The sequence below is a fragment of the Pelophylax lessonae genome (genome assembly GCF_965119305.1).
Source record: "Pelophylax lessonae genome assembly, chromosome: 3".
NCBI lineage: Eukaryota > Metazoa > Chordata > Amphibia > Anura > Ranidae > Pelophylax > Pelophylax lessonae.
In genome coordinates, this window is record NC_138770.1 from 306,610,458 (window position 1) to 306,632,643 (window position 22,186).

Sequence of the window (22,186 nt, forward strand, 5' to 3'; positions counted from 1 at the left end):
CCCCTTCCCTGTCAGTGTCATTATTACAGAAACAGTGCATACTTTTAGCACTGATTACTGTAGTAATGTCACTGGTCCCCCCAAAAGTGTAAAAAATGTCAGTCAGGGGTCCCATCTGTCCGCGGCAATGTCTCAGTCCCACTAAAAATAGCAGATCACCACCATTACTAGTAAAAAATAATAAAAAATAAAAATGACATAAATCTTTCCACTAGTTTGTAGACACGATAACTATTGCACAAACCAATCAAAATACGCTTATTGGGATTTTTTTCTACCAAAAATATGTAGCAGAATACAAATTAGCCTAAAAGGATGACAAAAGATGATTTTTTTTTTGGGAATGTTATAAGGCAGAAAGTGAAAATATTGTTTTTATTTTTCAGAATTTTGTTGTTTATAGCGCAAAAATAAAAACCACAGAGGTGATCAAATAACACCAAAAGAAAGCTCTATTTGTGGGAAAAAAGGACATTTAGGTACAGTGTCGCAGGACCGTGCAATTGTCCATTAAATTAACACAGTGCCATATTGCAAAAAATGGCCTGGTCCTTAAGAGGGCAAATCCTTCTGGTCCAGAACTGGTTAAAGTTAATGTAAAGGTGGAAGTTTTTTTTTTTCCCTTACTGCAATCTTTGCAGTAAGATAAAAAACCTTCTGAATGCAGCTTCCCCTGCAGCACCCTCTAATTACATACCTGAGCTCAATCTCGATCCAGTGATGTGCACGAGAGCAGAGGCTCTCTCAACTCTCTCCCTCATTGGCTCAGATACAGCTGCGGCTCCTGCTGCTGTCAATCACAGCCAGTGAGCAGGGAGTGGGGGGCAGGGCTGAGCCTTCTCTGTTTGTCTTAAGGATACACAGAGGCAGCTCAGGAGCAGCTTGCTATGGGACACTTAGCGGGGGGGACCCAGAAGCACGAGCAGGGGCCCTAGACATCCGCAATCCCATAGACATGCTTTATGTCCGTATATCACCCGCAAACAGATGGGGTGATATACGGACATACGGAACGCCCGTGTGAAAGAGGCCTAATTTATTTTTCTCTGTAAACAAAAATCAGCCATTTCTATCGTTATTAGAAATCTAGACTAATGGTATTCCATGGACCTGTCAGCCCTTTGAAATATTTAAAATTAGAATTCCTGCCTAAGAGAATACAGCACTAATTTCAAAGAGGAAAGGGTTTTTTGATACAAAGGTTAAAACAGGCAACTAGTAGTATCTGCTTTTAGTCAGTGCATTATGAACTGACTTTCAATTAATAATTCTAGAATTCATTTAGCCTCCTTTAGACTTCTTTATGGTTAAAATGGCTTATACTATTATAGCATAAGACAATGGACTATATAAAGCTTTGCAACCAATATAAAAACTTTAATTTTCTGAAAACCTCTCAATATGTACAGACAATTTTTATTTTGTCACACAATATCTAATAAACTTGCCTAATGTTTTCCAATGCTTCTTTCGAATAGCAATTATTGCTTGCAACCTGCTATGTACCAACGGTCAGTGCTACATCAGTCCTGGAACTACAAACCCTGAGTGCCGCTGTAACAGTGGCTTTATACCAGACTCATCACAGTCTAACAGGATGTGCACAGGTAAGTTATATAACATAAACTTATTACTCTATTTTTTTTTTATTAATGGCTATATATTACATTCAGGCAAAGCAAGACTGCTTTTTACAGCACTGTTTGTGGGGGCGCCTATATTTATTATTGTTTATGGGAATTGTAATTATTGTTTATTCTTTTATTTTTCTCCCTAAAATATACTATGTATTTTTATTTTATTTTTTATTTATTTATGAAGAATAGATGACTTTGGTTTAAACTGTGTCATGAACAAGGTCTAGCCACTGGAATATCTGTAGAGTGATGGCTAAAGCAAATGTTCACCTCCTTTTTGAAGTCAAATAAGGGTGGGCTGGCCTGTAGAGGATTTGTGAAGAATGGTTTGCCCAGGGAAGGACTGGGCCAGGGGGCCCCCTGTGCCACTCTGATGCCCATAAAAAGGCTGCACTGCTTTTGCTACAGACATGCCTAAAGGATTCCTGGTGAAGAGAAGTAAAAGTCCCCATTGTGGAATGAAGACAAGGACAGAGCACAGAGCACAGGCTCCCCCCCCCCCCCCAGCATGGATGGTGTAAACTGTGTCTGAGCGGAGGCCAGTTCTATGCCCCACTGGAGACTCTCCTCCCCCCGCCCAGTCCTGTCTGGGCTGTCCCAGCTCCCCCCCCCCCCCTGCTGGCCAGGTCAGGAACCCGGATTCGGCTCGGTGAGTAGAGAGTATCTGGAGCAGGGCTTCAGCCTGGAATGGGGGTGAGGTGGAGGCCGGGAAGAGGGAAAGTGGGAGGGGGGCCAAGTCGCTGCTCTATTGGCCTCTGGTTTGTACTTGCCCCCTGGGCCGAAATTTACCAATCAGTCCCTGGTTTTGCCTGTATTTAGTAAATATATACGAACGACTGTCCATTATTATTATAGTATTTAATCCAAAACAATTATGTCTTACAGATTTCAATGAATGTAGCCAAACGCCATGTGAACAGATCTGCTCCAACACACTTGGCTCATATTCATGCTCCTGTCAAGATGGGTATTCTAAAAACCCAAGCAACACAAATCAGTGCATCGGTAAGAATAACTTTTTTTAATTTTAATTTTCACTTTACAAAAAAAAAATCACAAATTTGTTAAGATAGATTGCTATTGATGGTATTTTGATGGTACTTAAAGAGTAACTCCAACTTTGTTAAGAAAAAAAACTTTTCACTCTGGGATGAAACTTTTTTGCAGAGTCCTACCTTTTGTTCTTCTGAAGTAATAGCTTGCTGTATCCATGTGCAAAGTAAATGTGAATCGGAGTGACTTTATAATTATCAATCAACTGCTTGTAGGTTTGTAATGAGGAAAGTGGGAGGGTTTGAATCCCTTTAGACGTTATTAGCCCTTTGGGAGTATCTCACCAAAACTGAACTGAAATGCTTGTTTAAGAGGATGCGAGGATGCCCAAAATATGATTTGTATTTTAGTGTAGACTTCTGGGAAAATCAGTTAGCTAATCACATTTCTGGGGGTCATTCTGTACACCATCTGAGTGAATGCCTCCAGGCTGCCATATTACATTGCATTTTACAGAAAATTACAGAGCTGCAGCTTGAAAAGGAAAGCTCATGTTTAATAACGTTATGTTACAATAAGACTTGTATTTTTTTTTTTTTTTTTGGCAATATTTTTTCCCACAAAAGTGGAGTTACCTGTTAAATACATTATTTTCCAAGTTGTTTTCAGTTTTTATCAGTTTTTGATGGGATCTGTAGTTCAATATCAGTTTTTGCAGATGACACAAAATTAGGCAGGGCAATAACAGCACAGCATGAAGCAGATATCCTACAGTATGACCTGGACAAAATAACGGAGTGGGCAACGACATGGCAAATGAGGTTTAACGTGGAGAAGTGTAAGGTTTTGCCCTTGGGGACTAGCAACATAAAAGCACAATACACGTTAGGAGGGGAACCCCTGGGAGAATCAAAAATGGAGAAGGATCTGGGAGTATTGGTGGATGATAGACTAGGCAACAGCATGCAATGTCAAGCGGCAGCTGCCAAAGCCAGCAGAATATTAGCATGCATAAAGAAAGGGATGTATTCCAGAGATAAGACTATAATCCTTCCACTTTATAAAACTCTGGTCCGACCGCATCTGGAGTATGCTGTCCAGTTCTGGTCACCAGTCCTCAGGAGGGATGTGTTGGAGCTGGAGAGGGTCCAGAGAAGGGCAACGAAACTAATTAGGGGATTGGAGGACCTTGATTATGAGGAGCATCTGCAATCGCTTGATTTATTCTCCCTGGAGAAGAGACGCCTGAGGGGGGACATGATAGCAATTTTCAAATATCTCAATGGGGATCTAGGCTTAGAAGAAAAGCTGTTCAGTCGCAGGGATTGCATGAGGACTCGGGGGCATACAATGCGATTAGAGGAGAAGCGTTTTAACCTCAGGCAACGTGGGGGGTTCTTTACTGTTAGGGCTACAAGATTGTGGAATTCTCTACCACAAGAGGTGGTTTCTGCAGGTAGTATGGTGGCTTTCAAAAGACTTCTAGACGTACATCTCAATGATCAGAACATTCAGGGGTATGCGAGATGATTACAGCCACACACACCTACACAGGTTGAACTGGATGGACTATTGTCTTTATTCAACCTTACCTACTATGTAACTATGTATGTAACTATATAACTATGTTTTAATGGATGTTTATTTTTTACATTAAAGTGTTATAGAAATAAAAAAAAAAATACAGCACAAAATTGAAAAAGAAGAACAGAGAAAATATTGATTGGATAAAAATGGATGTTTAAATGTACCTAATGGGGTTAATTCACTAAAAGAGAAGTATTATTTTAGAGGACCTGAAACAAAAAATGTTTTATATTGCAGCTTACCAATCATCAGATGTGGTGGGTGCATCAGTTTTCTTTTGTTTGGCTTCTTTCCTTTTGTTTTCCCCTGGTGATTTGGCCAATAACACACCTCCTGTATTAGAGTGCCCCCACCCAGGATAAAGGGGCACAAGGGACACCTTTGGACAGCATCATTGTCAGTCTGCAGGGAGGTCAGTGTTAGATGTACTAGAAGATTTAGATATACTAACAAATTGAAGCTAAACTCCAGCTAAGACTTTATAAGCAGTTACAACAAACAGCTTTTCTGCTTTTTGGAATAAAGGTTTTACATAAATAAATTAAAGCTGATCATTGTGAGCACCATTGTCAGTGTTAAATGACATATTTCATCTCTGTAACTGGTATTTGCGAGAGCTTTAGCTTTAGGAAAAAAAAAAAAAAATAGACTAACTGGCTGGATCACGAGATGAAAAGAAAGAAAGAAAGCCTAACAAAAGAAAACTACTGCAGCCATCCTATCTAAGAACTGATAAGCTGCAATAAAATAAATGTTTGCCTTTGTGGATTTATACCACTTAAAAAAAAAAAAAAGAAGAAGCTCCAATTGACTGTAATATAAACATCTGTAAGCAAAAGCTGTTCTTCCTTGTGTCTAGAGAAAGTGTTTTTTTGAGAAAACTTCAGAAAAAACTTTTTTTGAGAAAAACTTCAGAGAAAACTTGTCAAAAATGTTACTGATAATATATGAAGTTGTTGCTTTTACTTATCCTTTCATGACCTTTGAAGCTTAAAGTGATTGTAAACATTAGATTTTTTGAAAGATAAAAAAACATGTCATACTTACCTGCACAGAGCAGCCCCAATCCTCCTCTTCTTGGGTCTCCCGTCAGCTCTCGTGGCTCCTTTCCCTGCTGAGTGCCCTCAGAGCAAGCAGCTTGCCATGGGGGGCACTTGTGTGGGTTTGCTCATGAGCTGGCTGTGTGTCCACAGACACAAAGAGCGTGGCTCGGCCCCACCCCCCCCCCCCACCCTCCTCACTGGTTGTACTTGAGCCAATGAGGAGGAAGAGAACCACTGCTCTCATGCACATTGCTAGATCGAGATCAGGCACTGGTAGGTATTGGGGGGGGGGGGGGCTGGAGGGAAGCTGCATACAGAAGGTTTTTAACCTTAATACAGAGAATGCATTATGGTAAAAAAAGAAAAAAAAAACATCAGCCTCTACATCCACTTTAAGTGCAAGGGTCTGCTCACGTTAGCAATATGTGTTAGGGTTCCATTAGGAAATAATGGTGCTGCAGCACACCTGAAATAAGGATGTGCCTCTTTGTGTGCTGCAGGAGCATATGTGAATTTGCTTGCATTTCTGCACTGTACAAATGTAAATGGAGCCTAAAGCTGACCATACATTATACAATTTTCAAATTTAATTTCCTTTAGATTTAACTTTGTACTGCAAGGTCCTGCCTGATTGCATACAAATTGAAAGTGTTTAGGTTTGACCTCATACTATATGACTTCGGTCAATCTAAAGGAGACTTGTACAAGAAAATTGTATAATATATGGCCAGCCTAAGGCCCCTTTCACATGGGCTTTCCGATCCGATACGCCAGTCAGTTTTTCAGGCGGATCGGATGCTCCATGCATCCCTACAGGGCAGCGGATGTCAGCGGAGACATCTCCGCTGACACCCGCTGCTATCTGATCCAATCCGGTCCGTGAAATCCGGACAGATTGAAACCCTATTTTCCATCTGTCTGGAGGATCGGATTGGATGGGATCGGATGAGAATGGACAGATGGTCCGTTCTCATCGATCTCCCCATAGAGGACAGCGGGGATCTGATAGCTCCATCTCTGCACACAGAGCGGAGACGGAGCTGTCATCCACCTGCTCAGTGGGGATTGGCGGATCGATCCCCCGCTGAGAAGAACAGACTCCGCCAGGCGCACCGACCCGTGTGAAAGGAGCCTAATGGGCCATACACACTATAAGATTTTCTGAAGACTTTTTCCTTTAGACTTACCAAAACCATATAATATGAGGTCAAACCTAAACACTTTCAATTTGTATGCAATCTGGCAGGCCCTTGCACTACATAGAAAAGGTAAATCTGAAGGAAAAAGTCTTCAGAAAATCTTATAGTGTGTAGGGCCCTTAATTCTGGTGTATTCCTGATGCTTCTGATAGCAAGTTGAAGTTAGAAGCTGATTGGCTACCATGCCCAGCTGCACCAGATTTTGCACTCTCCAGTTTTAGTAAATTAACCCCATAATTTGGTTCAGTTTAACTCCTCATTTACCACTTTGTCGCTGTAAACATAGCAAATAGGGCGCACCCAGTTTAAAAGATATAAGGTGAGCTCTTGTACCAGAACATTATGTGCTCTATATCATTTCTTATTTTTGCATCACATTTAGGCTTTCCAGACCCATTTTCCAAGAACAGTTGAAAAAAAAAAACCATATGCAACTGAATGCAAACAGCTGATCTGCTAAAGCATGCATTCAGATGAAATAAATATGTATAAAAGTACTCTTGCACTATAACTAGAGGGAAATCCATTAGCCGACTGCCGCATGCACCGGTCAGCAAATCTGTAGCCGAAAGAGATCAAATAATACAGTATTGGTGCTGCGCTGTCAAATGACAACGAAATAAGAAATAGGTGATCATGAAAGAAATATTATAAGTGACAAAAATGCATATAACAATGGAAAATGCGTGCAATAATAAATATAAATCAAAAGATGCAGATAACATACATAAAAGCACACTACGTGGATGCAGGTTATCAAAGCAATGTTGAAGTGGTAAGTAACAGTACAAATGATAAACCATAGACCAAATCTCCAATCACCCATACAAAACCAAATATATCAATATAGTGATTAATAAGTGTCCATCGCAAGAAACATCAAAAAATGTCCATAAGTAAATAGCGAAAATTAAACTGAAGAATCTGGGTGAAATCCCAACACCATGCAAAAAAATTAAGAAAGCGACTGGTGTCGACTCAATTATCCAATATTGTGACACCTCTGTATGTGCTATTCTCTCACCTTACAGCTGTAAGGCTACAGCATAGATAGATGTCTTTGGACTGAATAGTGTTGTATTTCCAGGTGCCTCCAGGGGGCCTCCTAAAATGGCATCAAATGGTGACCCTTTGAAATGGGTAATATCACGTCTGTGGTGGTCTGGTAGTTGGTTCAGATCCCCCCCAATGTAAATGATGTGTAAAGAGTGGAAAGCTCCACATAGTGTGATAATGTTTCCCAAATGTTATTTAAAAAAAACAGCTAAAAACACTCACTTTTTAGACAATAAACAAGACAGATCATCCACCAGAAGCAAGCTCATCATCCGGCGACACTTCCGGTTTGCCTATCGCTCAATCCCCATGTGTAGCGTCACGCCCAAGTGACTTCATCAGGGGATGCCGATAGGCTAATAGGCATGTCTTTTTTTTGTTCTGAACAAAACTTTTTCATTATGTCGGGATTGAGCGATAGGCAAACCGGAAGTGTCGCCAGAGGATGAGCTCGCTGCTCGTGGATGATCTGTCTTGTTTATTGTCTGTTTTTTATTTGTTTTTTAATAAAATTTGGGAAACATTATCACACTATGTGGAGCTTTTCTCTCTTTACATATCATTCACATTGAGGGGCTATCCGGACCACCTACTGGACCACCACAGATGGGATATTACCTATTTCAGAGGTTAACCAGTTGAGGATTTGAATTCAGATTCTACAGTTTATTTTTCACTGTTTACTTATAGACATTTTTGATGTTTCTTTCTTTATCGGATCCTGCCATTAAGAAAAAAAAAATTAAGTTATCAGAAAGGACTTGCTTAATGGTTTAAACCACATATAAAATGTGCAATACTGTATTTGTATCCACCCAAGCCTCTCCAATCTACTTTAGATCTTTAGTAGCGTTCACCTTACATTATACCAAACATGTACAATCCATATGTGAGTGATGGGAAGAGGTGTAGGTATATCGCAGACAAAATACTTGTGTTGCATCCGGAGCTTAAAAATCAGATTCCGACAAAATAAGATAAAGCTAAAAAAAGTTGGCATATATACATCTTTCATAGATTAGCCTGGGCAGTTATAATAATTCTTCTATAAAACCTGGGTAGAAAAAAGTGCACTGGTCCTCTATTGACTTATATAATATGCACTGTGCTTGAATATTCATAAATGACAGTTACAGTCAAGTTTGTATTCTTCAAGTATCCATGTTGTCTGTCAATGGAGGCAATATGACCAGACTGGTACACTAAGATGCAAATTTTGAATAAAGTGAAAAGACTGGTTAGTATAACCAAAAATATATAAAATTCATGTTCTAGAATAGATGGTAGAAACTTCTTTTCTGCTTGCCTGTCATATCAAGTTCTTACTTTTGCATTTCTCTTATTGTTTTATATCATATATCTATAGTTATATGATATATACGTTCTGTTTTTTTTTCAGTGAATGATTTTTGTAGGAGCTCTCCCTGTGTACATGGTCAGTGTTATAATACTCTGTATAACTATGTATGCCTGTGCAATGCTGGATGGGAGGGATCCACGTGTAACACAGGTAAGTCACGGTAATAGTTTCCATTTGGTATTAGATACAGTTTTTTTTTTTTTTCAGTTATTAACATTTATCAGATAGTTCTAACATTCATCATTAGATATCAAATTCTTTTAATTAGGAGGATTTTGAAAAAAATGTTTTTTAAATCTGGTCAAAGAGCTCCAATGCAGTCACCTAATGCATATCTGCATGCACAGCACAATCATGTCCATCAGAAGACCTTCATTGTATACACACAGGGCATTCAAAAGGAAATTTACATCACTGTCTGCTTGTTGCCTGGCCATGCTGTTACAGTGTTTAGAGTGTGGGGTTGACTTTTGCATCTAAGCATGTATGTATGTATGCATGTATCTCAAATTGTACTGAAGCTATAGTAGGAGTGGGAGACATTTCCACTTGGCATGACACTGAGGGGTATATTTATTAAGCAGTGAATGTGACTTTCATCAAATATTCACTGGTAGTAAGGCAATCGTTGTCATTTAAAACAAATGCACCAGGAAGGTTCACCTGCAATTAATGTTTAAAGAATTTGTATGTGAGTACCCAGTGCTGTCTAACCATAAAGTGCTTAAAGCGGAGTTCCACCCATTTTTAATAGGTTGGAATACATAGCTGTATGTAATCCCCTTTAAAACGGCTTTTACCAATGGAAACTTTTTTTTTTTTTTTTTTTTGCTAGTAAGTACCTTAATTTGGCATTATTGCTCCTCTCCCCACTTCCTGGTCCGATCGGCGATGACGTCATTCGGCGATCCGCAGTGTCTGCTGGGATGTATTCAATTACAGAAATCTCGGAGTAGGTGTATCTGTACTGAGCCGTGCCTTCCCCGCCTCCGCCCCGCCTCCTCTCATTGAGTTGCATTGTATGAATGTATTAAGGCCGTTCTCTGCAGAGGCGGGGCAGAGAACAGCCGTAATACATTCATACAATGCAATTCAATGAGAGGAGGCGGGGCGGAGGCGGGGCAGAGAACAGCCTTAATACATTCATACAATGAAACTCAATTAGAGGAGGCGGGCGGAGGCGGGCGGAGGCGGGGCGGAGGCGGGGCAGGCACGGCTCAGTACAGATACAGCTACTGCGAGATTTCTGGAATAGAATACATCCCAGCAGACACTGCGGATCGCCGAATGACGTCATCGCCGATCGGACCAGGAAGTGAGGAGAGGAGGAATAAAGCCGAAATTAAGGTATTTACTAGCAAAAAAAAAAAAAAAAGTTTCCATTGGTAAAAGCCATTTTAAAGGGGATTACATAGATCTAAAGTTCCGAAAATGGGTGGAACTCCACTTTAATATGTATCTCTATTTATTATTTGTGCAGAAACATGATATTTAAAACACAACACATAATACTTTTTAAAAAAAATTAAAGTGCAATCAGTGCGAAAAATTTACATGAACAATAGGTCCTTTAAAGTGCTGGTTATCATATTCTTCCAATGCCAGTATGTTCCAACAAGTGCCATTATGCCCCCCTCCTTATGTGCCCTTACTCACCGACTAGTGATGGGTTAAACGCCTGTGTTTCAAAAATAATCCTCCAGTGGCAAAAAATATTTTTTACTTTCTTTTGTGACTCGAGCAGGTAGGTCCAAGAACCTCATATGAGTGTAGGGAAATAGAATCAGGAGAAATCCACATATAACTTATAAAAGCCAATTTCGCACTTACAAAACTCTCCTCTTGCATGTGAGCATGTAATGACGCTGTTCTGGAATTCAAAAGTCGCGGTTTGCATTCCAAAAAGTATACGTGACATAACTAGAAGTATCCACCTGCTTAATGCATTTCACTCCACCCAGGAAGCATCCTCAAAAGCTGGGGGATTTTAGTATCCGATTCTATATTTATATGGTTAGCACCTCCTACTACACCCATCATTACTTCCTCCTTTACCTATTACACCCATACTTACTCCTTCCTGTTAGCTCAGTTATTTCTCCCCCATCTGCAGTCACTTCCTCCCCATACTGCATGACTATATTGTATGGATTTTCTTTTCTGTCACTGTTAGTTATTTCTATGACTCTTTCTATCTTTTTCCCACTTACTTTGTATGTAAACTGTTTCAGAGCGGCATCACACATCTCCACATTCACATTATTTGAGTCATAATTAACATAATCAATGTGCAAAAATATAAACATATAATAAAAAATGATTTAATGCTTAAAGAATGCTTTATACATTTACCCCTAAATATTGGCATTTATTAGCAAACTCCATTACATATTTAAAAAAATACAGTGTTGCTTTTTATTGCAATAATTTGCTTAAGGCTACATTCACACCTGAGCGTAGCGTTTTTCGCGCGTTTTTTACCGCGATTTTACCGCGATTTTTGCGGCGTTTTTTACCGCGATTTTTACCGCGATTTTTGTGCAGGCGTTTTTAGATTGAATAGAGATCAATGGAAAACGCCTGTAATCTGCCCAAAAAGAAGCTCATGTACTTTTTTGAGCGTTGGGCGTTTTGTAAACCTCGTCAAAACGCTCAGATGTGAACAGGGGCCATTGAAATGAATAGGATTTGTCTTGTTGGGCGTTTTGAGAGCTGATCCTAGAGCAGAAAAACGCCCCAAAAACGCCCCAAAACGCCTAGATGTGAACGGAGCCTAAAGCAAATATTTTTAGCCAGGAAAATCCTGTGATTGCTTCAACGACAATAGGGTAGCCAAAGAAAAATACTTTATTTTAAAAATGTTACCAAAATGGATCTTTGATGTGCTAAGGGTTAGCTGATCTTAAAAATGATACAAGTAGATCATGCTCACTTTGTTTAGTACAGAAAGCATAGTACTGTACCCGAGTGCTGCTGCTAATGAAAGGCAATCAAGCAGAAAGAAAGCCAAAAGGGGAAAGAGAGAGTGATGCTGTGATTTGTTTTGCTGTTGGGGGACCCACTGAAACCCCTGATATCTAAAACTCATAGTAATTGCAACCTCTCTGATCCTTATTTCAAAGCCACTTGTACTGCATACTTGAAAGTAGTTCTATATTTTAATGTACTGATGTAGATAAGTGCTACCATTGTATGCTCAGCTAAATTATTTTCTTGCTCCATTAGATATTAATGAATGTGTGAGAAACAATCCCTGCAGCTCGTACGGCACTTGCAATAACACCCTGGGCTCCTATACCTGCAATTGTATGCCTGGTTGGACTGGACCATTATGCACTATTGGTAGGTATCAAATGAAGAACTCATCTTCTCTAATCTTAAAGTGATCTTTTCCTTTACCCATGCAAAAACAAAGCAAAACAAAATATTTTTTATGATGCATGCCCCCACCCTTCATATCCTCACCCCCCTGCTGTTTTGCTCAACTGTGAAGGAACATTTTTGGGCATGGGGTGAATGTAAAGCTTGTCCCATTCTCCTATTCTCCTATGATGGAGCACTTAATGCCTGAACAACCAAGTATTAGGTAACATTTAAACCTGTTGATTTAACCTGCATGACCAAAGCGCAGGTTCACTTTAAAGTAACAACAACACATCAATCCTGACTCTGAATAGACACAACATATAACTTAATATTTATTACCATGTTAAATCTGTATATAACTGTGTAGGAAGGCAGAGGTTGACCTCCTTACACGTGTAGTGCTGTCACAACCACCTGCCAGAGAGGGTGCAGGACAGGAGGAATGTACATTAATCCTAGGCCTCCATATGGGTCATCGGGGGAGTAGCTATCTGATTGGAACCTGCTGACCTGGATGATCCCCATGGCCACCTTTAGAGAGGGCAGTGCTTATAAAAGGCACAGGCTCACTGCAGTTGGCACGCGTTGTGCGTCTGGCTAGGTCAGGGACAGGAATCTGCTGGACACAGATAGTGTGCCTAGTGTAGGGAGAGCACATAGGAGGAGGGACAGCATAGGGACTGTGCGCTAGTGCTGCCGTAGGGAACCCCTTTCACTACTAGTCCTTCACGGCTTACTGCCTACCACCTGCCACTTGTGACTGGTGCTGTCAGTCTCTTAGCGTAGCTCCCCGCAAGTACTGTACATTTATCTGTGAGTGTTGCCACCAGTGCTAAGTCTGTTACTGTTTGCTAGAAGGTTCTTGACAATGCAATTCCTGCAACTCATCAGGGGTGCCTACCAGCTGGGCCTTTCTATAGTCACCGTTAGTTATTGTATCTGATTCCCAACTTCATGCCATCAACTATACAGTGGTAAATATTTATGTATGCACACTATTGTACACATATGTGTGTACAATAGTAGCAACCCATGCTCTTTTTAGAGGAATGTTTAGGAAATTTAGTTATTATCTAGCATGCAACTGTCTTTAGATTGCCTTAGAATGGCTGGTTTTGCTTAGTGTAGTAGCTCACAATGTAACTTTTCATAGATGAAGAGTTTTATATCTCTGTCAGTAACTATACAATTCAATTCAATTTTGTACTCAGGTGAAGGTATTATTAAGGATTTTTTCTAAGTAACAAGATACTAGCTTGGTAACTCATGTAAACCAAGAATTGCATTATTTACTTGATGTCAAAAAGAAAAAAAACATGTTCTATTTTAATCAAGTGAATTTGGCTGACTTGGTAAAAATGTATACTTAGTAAAGTCTACAAACACTACCCCGACCAGTGATGCACTTGTACGCTGCTGAACCTTTTGTGGTTTTACTAGGATATTGCCTGCAGCTGCAGCCATCACCCCAGTACCATTTTTTAGAGCAGGCAGTTGGCTCCCCAGTGAAAGTAATCCTAATGGCTAACTAGCCATTGGACCACTTTTACAAGTAGCAAGAGGGGACGTCCTTCCCCGCCGCCATCTTCTGTGCCTTGCTCGGGCTCTCCCATCCCACTGCATCTGCTGGCTGGTCATACAGCCAAACAAAGCTGGGATTAGCTTTGATCAGCTCTCCAGAAGTGATGACATACCATCATTTCCGATTTACCCGGATGTTAATGGAGCCATTTTAAAAAATCAAAAGCATTCAAAAACACAGATCTTGGTGTTTTAATGCTTTTAAGGGCAGAGGAGGAATTTGGTGTCCATAAAGAGTACCTGTCATCATGGGCGTCCACAGAACTTTTTTTCAGGGGAGGGGGCAACATTTTAAGGTCACCCATGCTCTGCCACTTTTCAACAATGTCATGAAGGGGAGGGGCTTAGTCATTATACTTATTTTGAGTATTTATATTTAAAGAGCAAACAGCAGCAGTTATTTTAAAGCATTTGTTACCTAACAAAAAAAAAAAAAGAATTCCCATAAAGCAGTTATACAGCACAGTGCTTTGCTGTGTAATTTGGCCCCTTCTATTACCTAAAATACCTGACTGATCCTGCCTGGCTATGTCCTCCTATCTGTAAACTGACCATGGTATACCATGGCTGCTAAGCCCTGGCACTGTGGTCAGTTCACGTGCCTCCGTCATCCGCAGCCCTCCTGTCCTCCTTTGTCCTCTCTCCCCCCTCCCTCCCTGTCTGTCTGCTCCTGTGTCAGTGACCACCCCCTCCTCTCCTGCTGCTGTAGTTTTATTTAAAGTTTCATATCCTGTCTACTGTCTGTTTAATAATCCTGTGTGCCCCTGTGCCTGTGTTTTATAAAAATAAGCCATTCTTTACAAGTTTTCAGAGCGCCACTCACGTGACCCGCTGCCTCTCCACCTCCCCTCTCTACTGACATCAGTGAGGAATCCTCGACCCCGCCCACTGCAGGCAGTTGTCAGACGAGGAGAGGAGAGAGCTGATGGGTCACGTGAGCGGCACTCGGCCCTCTGAAAACTGGTAAACTACGGCTTATTTTTTAAAACCCATACACAGGGGCACAGGCACACAGGATTATTAAACAGACCAGACAGGATGGTATAAAGTGGCTTAACAACCACTTGAACAGGGAAGTTGAGATTCCAGGGGGGGACATTTGCCCCCCCCCCCCCCCCTTGCCCCTATCTGCGGATGCCCATGCCTGTCATATGCCGATTACTATCACAAGGATGTTTACACTTCTTGTGACAGCAATAAAAGTGATAAAAAACATTTTTTTAAAGCAACAATGTGTATAAAAAAAATTATAATAATAAAACAAAAAAGTACCCCCATCCCCCCGTGCTAGCACCCAAAGGTGAACGCACGTGTCAGTCCCGTACACATGCAAACAGCAATCATCTCTCACTTGTGAGGTACCACTGTAAACATCAGATCATGGGCAGTAATTCTAGCACCAGACCTCCTCTGTAAATCTAAAGTGGTAACCTGTAAAGGCTTTTAAAGCAATGTCTATGGATAGTAAAATATAATTTGTGTGTCGCCATTGCACAGGTATGCGCTATTTTAAAGCGTGACGTGTTTAGTATCTATTTACCTGGCGTCACATCATTTTACGAAAATATTGGGCAATGTATTGTGTTTTTTTGTAGTAAAATTCAATGTATTTTTTCCCAAAAAAATTGCATTTGAATATCCACTCCCCAAATACTGCCTGATATTAAAAAAATTGCAAAATCCACTAAATTATTCTCTAGGGCCTCTGCTATAAAAATATATATAATGTTTGGGGGTTTAAAGCAATTGTTTAAGAAAAAATACTGTTTGTAACATGTAAACAAAAATTGCTAGAAAAGGCCTGATCTGGAAGTGATTATTAGAAAATTATTCTTGGTCTTAGTTTGGTTTGTAAATGTACTTTAATACAGAGTCTAGTTGTATATGCCAACGATACTTGAACTAAACTAGTTAACTAAATGGTTCAGAATAACTAGTTTGGCTTATCTCCTAGCTCAGTACCCATGTTACAAAGTTCCTTCTGCTACCCATATATAGTTCCTGTCATTTAAAATTTAGCCTATCACATCTGCTGCCACCCTCATCTGTTTTCTGATAAGGCATAATCACTTAAGAAAATGTTAATATGGAAAATTAAATGTACACTGACCCTATATGCTACAGGATAGAGTCATTGCATGATACCTTTATTCTCCCCATATATATAGTTTGGACAGATTTGACCTGAATTGTTAAGTCTTTGGAAAAACATAAGTAACTAAAAGGATTAGTTTGTTCGCAATATCCAATCATATGCTACCAATTAAAGAAAATATAACAGTATACAATAAAGTACAAATAACAGCATAACAATTTTTACTTGCATATGTTTGCATTATTGCTGTGAACGCCACTTCACGTTATTAATTCTATTGTACAAAGTAAACATGCACTTTGCAAAGTAAACTTTCATACTCCTTTAATACCTAAACTGTATTATTGATGAATAATTCTGATTCAATTGTTTTATTTTACTTTTTGCTTCATTGTCTGCAGCTATCTTTTAAAATCATATATGTCTTATTTATTTCATTTTAGATATCAATGAGTGCCTTTATAACCCATGTGGCAGTAATGGAATTTGTTACAACACTCCAGGAAGCTATGTATGTTCCTGTAATTCTGGATTCACTGGGGTCAACTGTCAAACTAGTAAGTGGGCCAATAAAATCCTTTCAGTTAGCATTGCATTCAAGACTTCATCTCTGTAATCTCTTTATTTATGTTTGCAATAGTGTTTGTGCACTTCACTAATATTTGTTTTTACACCCACAGATATTAATGAGTGTCTGAGCAATCCCTGTAGGAATGGTGCCACGTGCAATGATCTCATCAATGCGTTCTCCTGTACCTGTGCTCCAGGTTTCACTGGCAGGTTCTGTGAAATAAGTAAGTAATAAATATCCAAATTTGTGAACTTATTTGGGTGGTAAAGTACCAATTTTGGGGTCCCAAATGGGCAAAGTTTTGGCAAAACTGGTGAGGTGTGTCCAACTGTGGGCATGGCTGTGTGTGAATGGAAAGAGGTTGGATGGATGGATGGTAGCTTGAATAAGCCAAAAATGAATCTGCCTTTATATTGCTGCCAGTATACATATTTGGCGTACATAAATGTTCTTTTCTTTTGTCATTACAGGTATTAATTTCTGCAGCAGCACTCCATGCAGGAATGGGGGCATCTGCACTAGTCTGATAAATGATTTCATGTGCTTTTGTCCATCTAACTGGCAGGGGAAGACGTGTATTAATGGTAATAATATTATTATTATTGTTAGTATTATTATTGTGGCTATTGTTATCATAGTGCAAATGTTATCAATTAGAAAACAAAATGATTGAGCTAATAAACACTTTTATGTTTCAGATGTGAATGAATGTATAAATGGGCAAAGCCGATGCAGTCCTTATGCAAGCTGTACTAACACTGTTGGATCATATTATTGTACATGCCAATCTGGATACATTGGGGATGGATTTACCTGCAGAGGTATAGCTAAATGTTTATTTTGAATTGCTTCTAGATAGGCAGATCTTTAGGGTATAGAGGAATATATTTTTTATTTTTATATTCTACTGTATCTCATTTCATTTATCTTTGTTATCTTATTCTTTAGTAATAGTGTAGAGTTGCAGCCTTCTTCCTACATAGGCAGATCCATTACCTGGAACTGCAGACCCTGCAAATGACTTTCATTTTCAGATGCTTTTGCACATTATTTTACCATTATTAGTTGTGCTAAATCAAAATATTACTCACGTTCTAAGCCAGGACTGCAAACATCATTTAATTATTTTACCTTCTGACTATGTGCATATAGTATATCATGACAGTGACCACATATCCACTGTGAAAAGAAGGATATGTTTTAGTCTGAGTCTCCTCAGTTTATGCAGATGTTACAGACAGTCCCACATGGACAATAAAGCTGGGGAAAAGTGGAATATAGTTATTACATACTATGTATAGTTTGTAACCAAAATAAATGACTGATTTATTTTTATTTACTTTTTAGAGAACAGACTGTTTGATTATTTAGGTGGGAACAGAGTAACCCAGCGCTACAAGGATTTTGCCTCTCCTATATTCAATGTCCCAACGGGATTTCCTTTTGGTGGCTCTTTTTACAGCTCATTATATGTAAGTCATACATTTATTACTACTGTTATAACATCAGGGACAGGCTTACAATTCTGGCAAAATGAAAGATCTCAACTTTGATTGCTAAGGGTTTTGTAGGGAGAACAAATATGGGAGCATTTATAAAAAATCAGTTTGGGCAGTGATTTCTAGCAGTCTCATATAAAATGTTCCCATCTCTGACCATCTCTTGCTGCATGTCCACAGTCTCTGACAATCTGTAGCATTACATATGCAGAATATAATGAGCAGCTCTTTGGTAATGTCAGTGACCACACATGAGGCCTCCTATATCTGGTACATTGGTCACCACTGCATGTCCATGGGTGGATGTGTGTGTGAGATACAGCCCCTGTTCACATGATTTTAACATCTTTGACAGCTGAAAAAACTATATGATTGCATTATTGCAAATGCAGAAGAAAACCCCACTACACACACACTTGCAAATAATGAAGAAAAACAAAATGAAAAAGCTAAGGGAAAAATATAATGGTATTAAGCGATCTTTATTTTACAATACGTATAAATTTAAAAACATATATTTTATGAGTTTTTTTATATGTTTAAATTATTCTCTTTAGTTTACTGAAAAAATAAATCTTTATGGTATAAATATATACATTGCATTAGTGTCACATAGCATTAAAGGTTTATATAGAGCGTTAAGGGAGGTTATGAGCCACTTTGCTCAATAATTCCGCTGTTCTTGAATAGTAACTCTAGCTACTGAGCCCTGTAAACAACACACATTTTCAGTACAGCAGTTAGGATTAGCCTGGGGAGACACGAGAAAATGAGCCTCAAGCTCCATGTGCTGGCTGGAATTTACAAATATAATGCCATATTTATCTGATGACACTAAAATATTAATAAATGCTTTGTCCTGCACATAAATAGTTAAAGGGAATATATACAAAGATCACTGTAGCTTTAAGTACTTTTACTCCAAAAATAACTCAGAAATCAGAATGAAATAATTGAAAGCAATGCTGGATATAGTAAATACTAGTAGCCTTGCCATTAGAGCAGCAGAAAGCAGAATCTTCTGAAAAGGCACACAGAAGAGAAATCATTAGGAATGTGCGAGACAAATTTACCATTCGCTTGTACATTATTTTGTGAGTTTCGTACTGCTCAGACATAGCATTGGACTAACTAAAATGGCACATTTGATCAGATCCAAGAAATCTTTGAAGTGAGAAAAATGCTGCAGGATTCATTGTAAGTTTGGCTCGATATTTTTGAATGTCAGAGCTTGTTTTCTGAGTCTCCAAATCATGTACAAATGGGTCAAAAAATTCTAGACTATAGTAGTAGTAGTAATAGTAGTAGTCAACTTTCCTCCCCTCATGTTTTTTTCACCACTTACTTGTAGTGTTACAGTATTCTTAAAAGCACATTCTAACTCGCTGCTTCGGGTGCCACACCGAGGGTCCCACGCCACCATATCAGTCCTCTTCAACTGGCTGCCTCTTCCTAGTATAGGTAATCAACTCTGATGATGCACATGCTTCGTCTCCAGCCTGTCGTCAAGACATTCCCTCCTTCTGTGTGCAGATCCTGCAGCCTCCTGAGATATGTGATGTAAGTATCCCAGGGGGCTGCAGGACAAGGTACACATAACTCTGGCCTAGGTTTGAATGGTGGTTGGTGGCACAGCTAAAAATTTAAAAAAATTAAAAGGTGGGAATGAAATTCCTCTTTAAGCTTAAACATCCAGTATGCAAATGCTGACATAAATTCTTGAATAATAGTCCACAATTTTTTTTAAGGTTAAAACAAAGGGAAAAATTAATAAACTGAACGATTTTCGTAATGTACATGACAATATAGTATAAACAAATAAATTGCTACAATACCTTTACTTGTGGAAAATAATGCCATACATTTAGCTGTAGAGTAGAACTACAACTATTTTTGTATTGAACAGAGTGTGAAATGGTTAGAAAATTTACTAGGAGTTTATTGTTTCAATGCCAGTGTTGGGAAAATTACCGTTCAATCCTATCATGGTGACAAAACGGTAAGTAAGTAAACTTTTGTCAACCGCACACATAAAGCAACAAGAACTTTTTCCCATTCTACTAATAAAAGCACTTTTATTGCTGATTGTGTTAGAGATGTTCATGGTGATGTACCAAAGAAGTGTAAAATCTTCACTCAAAAACCTGCAAGTATTCACTTTAATCATGTGAAAAAAAAGTCCCTGTTGATTTCAAATATCTTTTTATATGATTAGATATTTGAAGTATTTTTAAATAAATAGTGGGTATGACGCTGATTATTTTTGATATGGGCACAATGGTGTCTGCCCTTTTAAGTGCACCTGAGGTTGGTGTGCTAGGTATAGTGATTTGATGTGCAAATGAGCAGATAAGATGTGAAAACAAATAAATATGTACTGTATATGACGTGCTCCGGTGTACAGGTGGTGTGCAACTGACTGACAGCCTAAGCGGACAACTGCTGAACTGGCCTAGAAGCAGCCTGGGGTGAGGCAGACACTGGAGACACAGACCGTCTTATCACTGAGCGCCCAGTCTGGAGTGGAGGACAGCGCTGTGATAGCCCCGCATACCCTGACATCATGCAGCACACAAGAACTGAATAGAATGATTAATCCCGTTTTCAATAAACAGTTAAATGAATTTGCACTTTGGGGCCCGTTTGTTGTTGTCTCTGCATGTGAGGAGTCTGGAGAGACAGGCGATCGTAGGAGAAACCGAAACAGTCACGTATCTGGAAACTGTGTACAACCACAAAGTGCTGTGAATGTTGGCATACCCCTTAAAGGGAAAGACTCTAGTGAGTGAGGAGAAAAAGGGGGAGCACATGTGAAAACCACCGACACACCGTGAGATTTATGAACCTAAATAATACTACATTATGGGTTTTGCTTCTTAGCACATGTCACTTTATGGATCTATATATTGTATTACAGCACGTGTCACCTTTTCACGGGTGCTAAAGAATTACTTTAAACATAGCACATTCATGTTATTGTATATTATGTGTTTTGTAAAGGGTGTACGTTTGATGATTTGAACACTTTATGAATGTATCCATCAATATGTTACTGAAACTATATATTCACTAAGAGTTCCTTTTACATATTTATTTGTTTTCACATCTTATCTGTTCATTTACACAATAAATAACTTTACCTAGCACATCAATCGTAGGTGCACTTAAAGGGGAACACATCATTGTGCCCATACCAAATATAGGCCGCGCCATAACCACTCTTTATTTAAAATTCTTGCAGACTCTACCATGATGGTAGTCTTAGTGGGGGCAGCAGCTTATCAACAAATAATTCTTTATATCTTGTCCATAGTGTGGAACAGCTTTCCTTTGTTTAATTGAAGTTATTATTCACCTAATTTTTAAATTTAGGATTCTCCTCACTTTCTATTTTGATACGGCAATCAGAGTGTTATAGAGCTCTGCATTAATTTTTGTGAATGATATTGTACTATGGCTGAAGAAATGCTGGAGACTCAGTTCCATCTTGTAACCCATTCTTAAATGCTTGGCTGCAAATAATTGTGGAATATTTGAAATACTAATTTATCATCAACCCTTATGTACTATACATTTATAGATCTTCTGCCTAAACTGATCAATATGATTTTTTTTCTTATCCACAGTTCACAGACAATGGTGTTATCATATTTCGTCGGAATTCTTATGACCCCATTTACACAATGCCTTACCCATTAAGTACTTTCTACAACAACGACTATTCCACGCCACCCATGATCGCTGTTTTCTGGGCAGATGCTGACTTTTCCCGTACGGGGGATTTGTACTACCAGGTGAGACAAATCTATATCTTAAGATAGTTTATAAAAATGTATTACAGCCTGATACATTAAAACCAATGTTGCCTATTTTTTTGCCAGTTTTTTTTTACACATTCTGCCATCTGTTTCCCATTGGGTAGAATTACTTTCACTTCCCGTCTTGTCCTGTAGACATAATCAATTAGTTAGAGCAAATCCCAGTTGTCACCAGTGCTCATTAAAAGAATCCTCTTTCTGCCTCTTCCCTTGACAACTTGAAATGTTGGATTTTCCATTACTTTCCGGTGCTATGTTTTGGAGATCATATAGAGAAGATGAATCTCCCCAGTGAGGACACAGGCAGCAATACAATATGACAGATGTTCAATGTTGTATCTCTTTCCTACTCTATTATAATTAAAAAAAAATGTTTTGGTT

The 22,186-nt window shown here is 39.0% G+C and overlaps 1 protein-coding gene across 1 annotated transcript in view; it reads left to right on the plus strand.

Annotated features, from left to right (window-relative positions):
• Positions 1-22,186, plus strand: part of LOC309550509 (uncharacterized protein) — a gene marked incomplete at its 5' end in the record, with an annotated part of 187,921 nt that overhangs the window by 51,294 nt on the left and 114,441 nt on the right. Inside the window, 10 exons of the mRNA XM_082250873.1 lie at positions 1,479-1,607; positions 2,523-2,642; positions 8,915-9,025; positions 12,101-12,217; positions 16,361-16,474; positions 16,598-16,711; positions 16,959-17,072; positions 17,187-17,309; positions 17,836-17,960; positions 21,614-21,781. Of these exons, the coding sequence (XP_082106999.1) occupies positions 1,479-1,607; positions 2,523-2,642; positions 8,915-9,025; positions 12,101-12,217; positions 16,361-16,474; positions 16,598-16,711; positions 16,959-17,072; positions 17,187-17,309; positions 17,836-17,960; positions 21,614-21,781 (1,235 nt within the window). The remainder of the gene's footprint in view (positions 1-1,478; positions 1,608-2,522; positions 2,643-8,914; positions 9,026-12,100; positions 12,218-16,360; positions 16,475-16,597; positions 16,712-16,958; positions 17,073-17,186; positions 17,310-17,835; positions 17,961-21,613; positions 21,782-22,186) is intronic.